The sequence below is a fragment of the Sinohyriopsis cumingii genome, chromosome 16 (assembly GCF_028554795.1).
Source record: "Sinohyriopsis cumingii isolate HCF-2022 chromosome 16, ASM2855479v2, whole genome shotgun sequence".
Lineage (NCBI taxonomy): Eukaryota > Metazoa > Mollusca > Bivalvia > Unionida > Unionidae > Sinohyriopsis > Sinohyriopsis cumingii.
Genome location: NC_142976.1, coordinates 37,980,320 through 37,988,463, shown reverse-complemented (window position 1 = coordinate 37,988,463; position 8,144 = coordinate 37,980,320). Strand labels below are relative to the sequence as shown.

General features: G+C 33.4%; 1 protein-coding gene across 1 annotated transcript; it reads left to right on the top strand.

Moving 5' to 3' along the window:
* The first annotated feature begins 5,205 nt into the window (after positions 1-5,205).
* LOC149780234 (uncharacterized) lies at positions 5,206-7,891 on the top strand. The gene is made up of 2 exons (XM_089936185.1): positions 5,206-5,713; positions 7,722-7,891. Exons 1-2 carry the CDS (start codon positions 5,419-5,421, stop codon positions 7,889-7,891), a joined length of 465 nt encoding a protein of 154 aa, XP_089792311.1. The 5' UTR covers positions 5,206-5,418.
* Positions 7,892-8,144: the final 253 nt, after the last annotated feature.

Sequence of the window (8,144 nt, the reverse complement as noted above, 5' to 3'; positions counted from 1 at the left end):
AACTTCCAGAAAACTGAGAAAGACGGTTTACACCTACAACGTAAATGTATGAGTTCAAGTAGTGCGTAAAACTTAGTCAAATTAAATTTTTATAGTCAAGACGAAACGATCTCTTTTCAAACAAGAAAGCAGACAACAAGCGACAATGGCGATCTGTGTCACACAACACTTTTCAAAATGTATATTATCAGAGGTTTGAAGTTATAAAGTTGGAGCAATCGTCCTCATGTTGGAAGGTTTTACACTCCTCCTCATGTTAGTTACTCTTACTCCTCGGATTCTTTTATGATTTTGGATTGCATTATGTAGTGCCTCTATCCCTGTTTCGTACATTAACATAGATAGTGGACAACCCTGTCTTACAGAATCGTTTACTGAGAACGGATTGGTTTTTGCACCATTGGTCTGTACCAATGATTTTATATTCTTATAAAGTGTTTTGATCCAGTTTTGGAATACATTTCCAAATTCAATTTTATGCAATATCTGCAAAATATAACTCATTTCTACCCTATCAAACACCTTCTCCTGATCAATGAGGATTAAAGCGCCATCAATATTAGATGTTTCCATATAATCTAGTATTGTCTTTATTGAAAGTATATTATTCTGTATATTTCTGCCTTCTTCACCATACGTTTGGTTTGGATCTTTTATGTACCCTTATTATTGGTTTAACTCTATTTGCTAAATATTTACTGAGTATTTTGCAATCAATATTAAGTAACGAGACTGGTCTCCAATATTTTAGGTCTGAAGTATAGCCTTTGTTTGTGAAGATGAGTGTAATAACTCCTGTTTTCATACTTTCTATCATTTCTTGATTTTTTATAAATGGTATTGTTGAGAATTTTCATTATTGGAATTAAACATTTTTTGAACTTTTGATAAAACTCTGGCGTTATCCCATCTAACCCCGGAGCTTTATTTTTAATTAATTGGTAAATCGCTTTATCTATTTCTAATTCTGTTATGCTTCTTCTTCTTTTTCTTCTTCTTCTTCTTCTTATTCTTCTTCTACTAATAATAATAATAATAATAATGTTATTATTATTATTATTATTAGTCGTGGTAGCTCCTAACTTTGCTATATGTATTTTGCTGTACTATATGTACACATTATTTTGCTCTACTGTATGTACATCTTATTGTGCTGTACTATATGTACAACTTGTTGTGCTGTACTATATGTACACTTTATTGTGCTGTACTACATGTACATCTTGTTGTGCTGTACTCTATGTACACCTTATTGTGCTGTACTATATGTACACCTTGTTGTGCTGTACTATTTGTGCATCTTGTTGTGCTGTACTATATCTACACCTTATTGTGCTGTACTGTGTGTACACTTTATTGTGCTGTACTGTGTGTACACCTTATTGTGCTGTACTATATGTACAACTTATTGTGCTGTACTGTATGTACACCTTATTGTGCTGTACTATATGTACACCTTATTGTGCTGTACTGTATCTACACCTTATTGTGCATTACTGTATGTACACCTTATTGTGCTGTACTATATCTACACCTTATTGTGCTGTACTGTATCTACACCTCATTGTGCTGTACCGTATGTACACCTTATTGTGCTGTACTATATCTACACCTTATTGTGCTGCACTGTATCTACACCTTATTGTGCTGTACTTTGTGTACACCTTAATGTGCTGTACTTTGTGTACACCTTATTGTGCTGTACTATATCTACACCTTATTGTGCTGTACTATATCTACATCTTATTATGCTGCACTGTATCTACACGTTATTGTGTTGCACTGTATCTACACCTTATTGTGCTGTACTGTATTTACACCTTATTGTGCTGTAACGTATCTACACCTTGTTGCGCTGTACTGTATCTACACCTTGTTGTGCTGTACTGTATCTACACCTTATTGTGCTGTACTGTGTGTATACCTTATTGTGCTGTACTATATCTACATCTTATTATGCTGCACTGTATCTACACGTTATTGTGTTGTACTGTATATACACCTTATTGTGCTGTACTGTATATACACCTTATTGTGCTGTACTGTATATACACCTTATTGTGCTGTACTGTATATACACCTTATTGTGCTGTACTATATGTACACCTTATTGTGCTGCACCATATATAGGAATACTAATCATATTCGAGTTTGTATTAACATACTTACGAAAGCAAAACATATTTCATTTTACTTTGAATAGTCCAGCAGGTAAGTGTGGACATCTGCGCTTCGCAAGCACAAAATGTTATTTGAAATTTTTTACTGAAACTTCATCTGATGTTGTGGGCGAGGGCAACGTTCCCTCTGAGATAATGCTGTTTGGGTAGATTAAGTATGTTGAGGCAATTTGGATAGTAATTCTTTTCCAATTTTAGCTTTGTACTATATTATGTTTCTTTCTTCTTTTTTCTAGCTGGCCAAATTGAGAGTGTAAGGTAAATTTTGATAGTAGTTCCTTTCCAATTCATAGCTAGGTGGTTTTTGATGGCTGTTGGATTGCTGTGAATTACTTGGGGGGAGGGGAGACCAGACAGATGCCCCCCCATTTCCAAAAAACTGAAAAGGTATTTTATGTTTTTGTGTTTCCCCCTCAGATATGTAGTATGTTTTATTTTAAAACAGAATTTTATATAAAAAATTTAGTCTTAGAATTTGTGATGGGCTATTTATGTTTCCTTAGTGTTATCTAAATGGTTGTTCGTCCAAGCCTGGGTTTTTTCACCTTGTTCGAAGTTCCTTCCCTTGTATTTTTTTGTGACCTTTGCTATAGGTCACCTAGGTCTCAGTATCTGCTATATGTAGTGGTGCTGTAATGTGTATGCTATTTTATATATATGTTTGAGACCGCAATTTTAGATTCAGTGTTATTTTTCCCAGTTGTATTTCTTTTCTACTAATTTGGATTTAGGATCCGATGTATTGTATTATGTTATATTTGATTAAATAGTTTTGGGTTTTGAATTTTGACGATGGAACGGTGTACTATTTTTTTTTCCATTCCCCCCCCCCCCCTTGTTTTTTGTTGGGAATTTTTTTCTATTGTTTTAATCTAATTTAATGTGTCGTTCCCAGGAGTATCAATAGGTAGGTTACGCTCGTTTCAAGGTCCACACTTCTTTATTTTCATTGTGTTTCTCCTGAGTCAAGTTAGGCCTCTTTTTACTAATTTATCTAAATATTTTATTAGAAAGAATCCAAAAATTGTTTATCTTCCACATGTGGGTTGGTCACACCATACAGTACCGAAGCTGTATGGTTTTAAGATAGATAAAGAGTAAGTAAAATTTTAAACTATGAATTAGCCCCTGTTTGTGTTTTATGTCTGAGTTTGGTCTGTTTATGTTCTACATGGAGAATTTTTTCAAAACTCTTTCATGGGCCTGTCCACTTCGCGTAGCGCCATGTGACTTAGCCCCATGATGTCATAGTCTTTACTTTCCCCATGTAGGTTCCCTGTATCTTTGTATATTGTGTCATTAAGTTTTCTAAGTTAGGTAAGAATTATATATATATATATATATATATATATATATATATATATATATATATATATATATATATATATATATATATATATATATAGATAGATAGATAGATAGATAGATAGAAATAAAAAAAAGAATAAAGAAAAGAAAGAAAGAAAAAAACAATCCAAAAAAGATAGAAAGAAAATCACTTTTTTTCCCCTTATACTTCTCTTTATCTCTTTATCACAATTATTTGCCCACAGGCCATCATGGTGTCTACTATGTACTCTGTAATGTTGTATAAAGTTGTTTTTGTTGAAGTCTCCATCCATGTATAATATATTTGCCTTTTGATATCTCCCCCCCCCCCTTTGTTTATTTCTTCTATCAATTTCAATTTACATGTTTTCCTGCTCTCGCACTGTATCATTGTGTGTAGTTTACTAAAAGGGGCTTTTTTACACAGTGGACATTTTGGCGATACTCTGACCGTGTCCCGTCTCACTGCTACCTCTCCTATCAACCATGCATTGTGCATGTATTTGAAGCAGAGGCTTTGCATTTTTAGGGAGCGTAATTTGGTCCAGTGCCCCCATGCTCTTTTCCAGTTAATCTCTATCTTCTCCTGTTCTACTTTACTTTTAGTTTTTCTTTTATTATTTCCTCTCTAATGTATTTATGTGTTAGTTTTCCTCCTTTTTCCCTATATTTGGTTAGTATTTCTTTGATATATCTAAATTTTCTTGGTATTTCTATTTTTTTTTATACAAGTTTATTATTTTTATAAATGTCCCCCCGGTTTCTCATTGTGAACCCAAACCAGTAGATGTATATTCCCTCCCATGGTGATGTTGGTATTGCTTTAATCTTTTTAAATATATTTATAATATTTGCAGTCTTTATCCAAATGGGGTTGGAGAGTGCTAGTCCCCCCTTTCTTGTGCTCTCTAGAAAGTTTCCTTCTAGACGTAGTGGGTCTTAAAATCCCATATGTAATTAATAATCTCCTTATCTAGTTTTTCTAAATTTGTATTTTCTATGTCAATAGACTTGGTAATAAAATTTATATTCGCTTAGATGTACGTTTTGACCACTTGGGCGCGTTCCATTAGACATAATGGCGTAAGTGCCAATGTGTTCACATTCGTTTCTAATTTCTATTTCATATTTTTATATTTTTTTTTTGTTCTTCTCTTATCTCAAAATAAATGCCCAATGCATTCACTCTTTCTTTAATTAGGTGTGGTGGTAATCCTGAGTGATTTCCTCTCTAGCTCCCTATTTTCAGTATTTCAGTTGTTTTCATGATTTATTTATGACCCAGAGGCCTTACCAAATTTTTCAAATTCCTTCTCTAGGTGTTTAAAGGAATTTTGGTCTTTAATAAAGTTCGTACAATCTTCTGCATGCTGTAGCATTTTTATTTCGTCTGTTACATTTGGAACTGTAATACCTTCAATCTTCCTATTAAGTCTTATTCTTATACTTAGAATTTCAATTGCTGTTATGTATAATAGCATAGATAGCATTCCACATAGGCTGGAGTTATGTTTTCAACAATCTCGTGATTTAAAAGTGATATTTTGAAAATAACATAAGAAAGTGATTAAATATGTTGAATTGGAAATAACACCGTAATATTTAGCATTTCTCACAATTATTCACTCGTTGGTCCAGGAAAAACGCTTTATCCAAGTGTAATAGCTTCACTACTTGCGATGAATGTGTGATTTTATAACTATTGAAACATTTATCACTTCCAGTTCATTGCCTCTTCAAATCAACACAATTCCATTGCCTGAAATGACAAATGAACGCAATCGACTCTAAAGAAAGTTTTGCCATTCTTGATAATGGGGTACTTTTGAATTCCATTTCACTCTGATGATATGTTACCACAAAAATGTATTCTGGCTCAGCAGGATTGGTGTCGTAAGTAAACTTTATCATGGAAGAATTGAGAAAGTGTAAAGAGCGCATGTCAAATAGGATGGAAGCAGAGAACATTATAAGGACTCAGGTACGTGGAATTGAGATTTTAATGGAGGACTCCCTGCAGGATGTATCAGTGCCTGTCAAAATGATTGAGCTACTTGGACAAGCTCGTAGTATCCTTGACAAAACCGATATCAATTCTATGCCAGTCAGCGAAGACCACCGGTACAGGGCCTCGCAAGTCTATACTGGGCATAGGGGCAGACCTCTTTATGACATAAGAAAGGAACAACTACAATTTTTCATCGGTAATTTCTTAACTCAACTGACACAATAAAATGCTGTATATTATATTTACATGTTCCATTGTTATCCCCTAACACATAAGCAGTGTTTACTGCTTCCAACTTCTTTATTTTTTTGATGTTCATGCACAATATTTGATAATGCTTCCGTATGCAAGCAAATCATAGAGGTGTCATTTTTAAGCGTTGATAGTTTTCAATATTGTAAGACATGACATTCTTTCTTGAGTATCATTATCTGTCCGTCTGGCTAAATGATTTCGTTATCCTGAATATTATAAAGTATCGGGATTTAAGCTGTTTATGCAACAACAAAAAGGAAATGATAAATGGTAAACATCAGTTAGGTAATGCCACTGAGTATATTATTCGCACACCACCACGTTTGTTTGTACCCCGTTACAAATTTTGCAATTAAAAAGTATCAAGAACATAAAGATGCACGAAATTAAGTAATTTCATTCACTGATTTATAATTTCTAACTTACAGTTGATAATAGTTCCCTAACACTGCGGAACTATTGGCATTTCAAATCAAACGGACGCTCTCAATATAAACAAGCGACATATTGCTCACTGACCTTTTCTGGTTTATAGAACAGTCCATTTCATTAAAAATGTCTATGTTTAATATTTCGTGACCAAACTGAGCAAATAAAAAGGACAACTCTTGTATACACATGCTAGAGACATGTAACACCAAAAATTTCCGGAATTACTGAAATTATCAAAGACGGTGAACTACATTACCCCTGTTGCTTAAAAACATAGACTTGCCTATGCAAATATGGCGACTATGTTATTTACAAAACTCCCGTTTGATTCGAAACGCCAACAAAATGACAGTGCATGGCACTCTTTAGTAACAATCAGGTTAGAAATTATGAATTAAATGACTAAGTTATGTGAATTTTTTTATATCCTTGATGCATTTTCGTTTTAACATCGGTGTGTGTGTGTGTGTGTGTGTGTGTTGGCAGGTTTGCAAATAAATGGGAGCATGTACGAATATTTTAGTCCTTAAAGAACCATGTATTGAAATTTAATATATAGTACTGTCAAAGACTTCACATGCTATTCTACAATAGTTACTTTTGCCACCGTACATTGTAAGAGAAACTGTGTTTTCTTTGGTTTGTTTGCATGATTCTTTATTACACATGATATATATATATATATATATATATATATATATATATATATATATATATATATATATATATATATATAGAGAGAGAGAGAGAGAGAGAGAGAGAGAGAGAGAGAGTCATGTAGTGCATTTTTTCAAAATTAATTGAATTATTTCATAACGCAAAACTTTCCTCAAGTAGAAAGTATAAAAAGATAGGATATTATTAGAAACATATATCCTATGCGTCTCAAAATAACCATTGCTTTTATTTTCGTTTTAATTAAATAATATTTTTTATTACCAAATGCTGTAAAACATTATTTTAAAAAAAAATCTGTCTGACAGTTTATATTCATATGGTGTTTGCATCACTTTTATAAAACGTCACACGTGATTGGGCAATCTCAGCGTGCTTTGACCTCATGTCTTTTTATTGACGTCATCTGTTTTCATGCATCAGAATTACACGCGCAGTTTGAACATTATTATTTTCTTTTCCTGTTTGAAACTTCATTCGTTGGGTATTTGGAATGCAAGTTAAATGGCTAAGACTTCAGCGTGCAAGAATAAGTATACTATATACCTTATGATGTTTGCACACGTTTGCCCAAGAACTCAGATGATTTTGAACCATCGTGATCGCGCTCGGGCTCAAAACGTCTTCCTGGTGCAAATTTTGTATTTATCATACACATATAATTAAAATGTGTCTATAGTGACTGTTAATGATTTTTATACGCTGAAATTTTGTGTTTTAGACATTACTAACCGATTTATATTCTCTCTATTATATCCACATAACATAAACCTTTATATGGAAAATCTTTCTCGTGCTTTGGAAAATTATTTGTAATCACGTCTGTATTAATTTTTCTCCAGAAAATTACTTTACATCAGGAGATATGGCAAGTTTGCTTGGGGTAAGCAGGAGAACTGTAGAGCGGAGACTAGCAAACTTCCGCTTGACTCATGGGATACGATTCAGTGATATAAGTGATAATGAGCTAATATCTGCATTCAATAATCAACAACTTTCCTCGTTCAGGTAAGAGTTCTTTTTCTTCAACTAAATGACTTCTCTGTGTAATAGTTGTTATTTATGTTCATTGATGTGTATATTGTTATATCAATTTTGAAATTTTTATTGGGGATGGGTCTTTGCTTTTCCGCAGCTGTTTTTAAAGATCAATTAACGACTCTAACTTTGTAGTGACTCCTGCTCATTTTTCCATACAGCGACTTTGCCCAACATAGCCCAAGCGCCGACTAAAAGATATTTCGGCATGGGGCTCAAACTGTAGA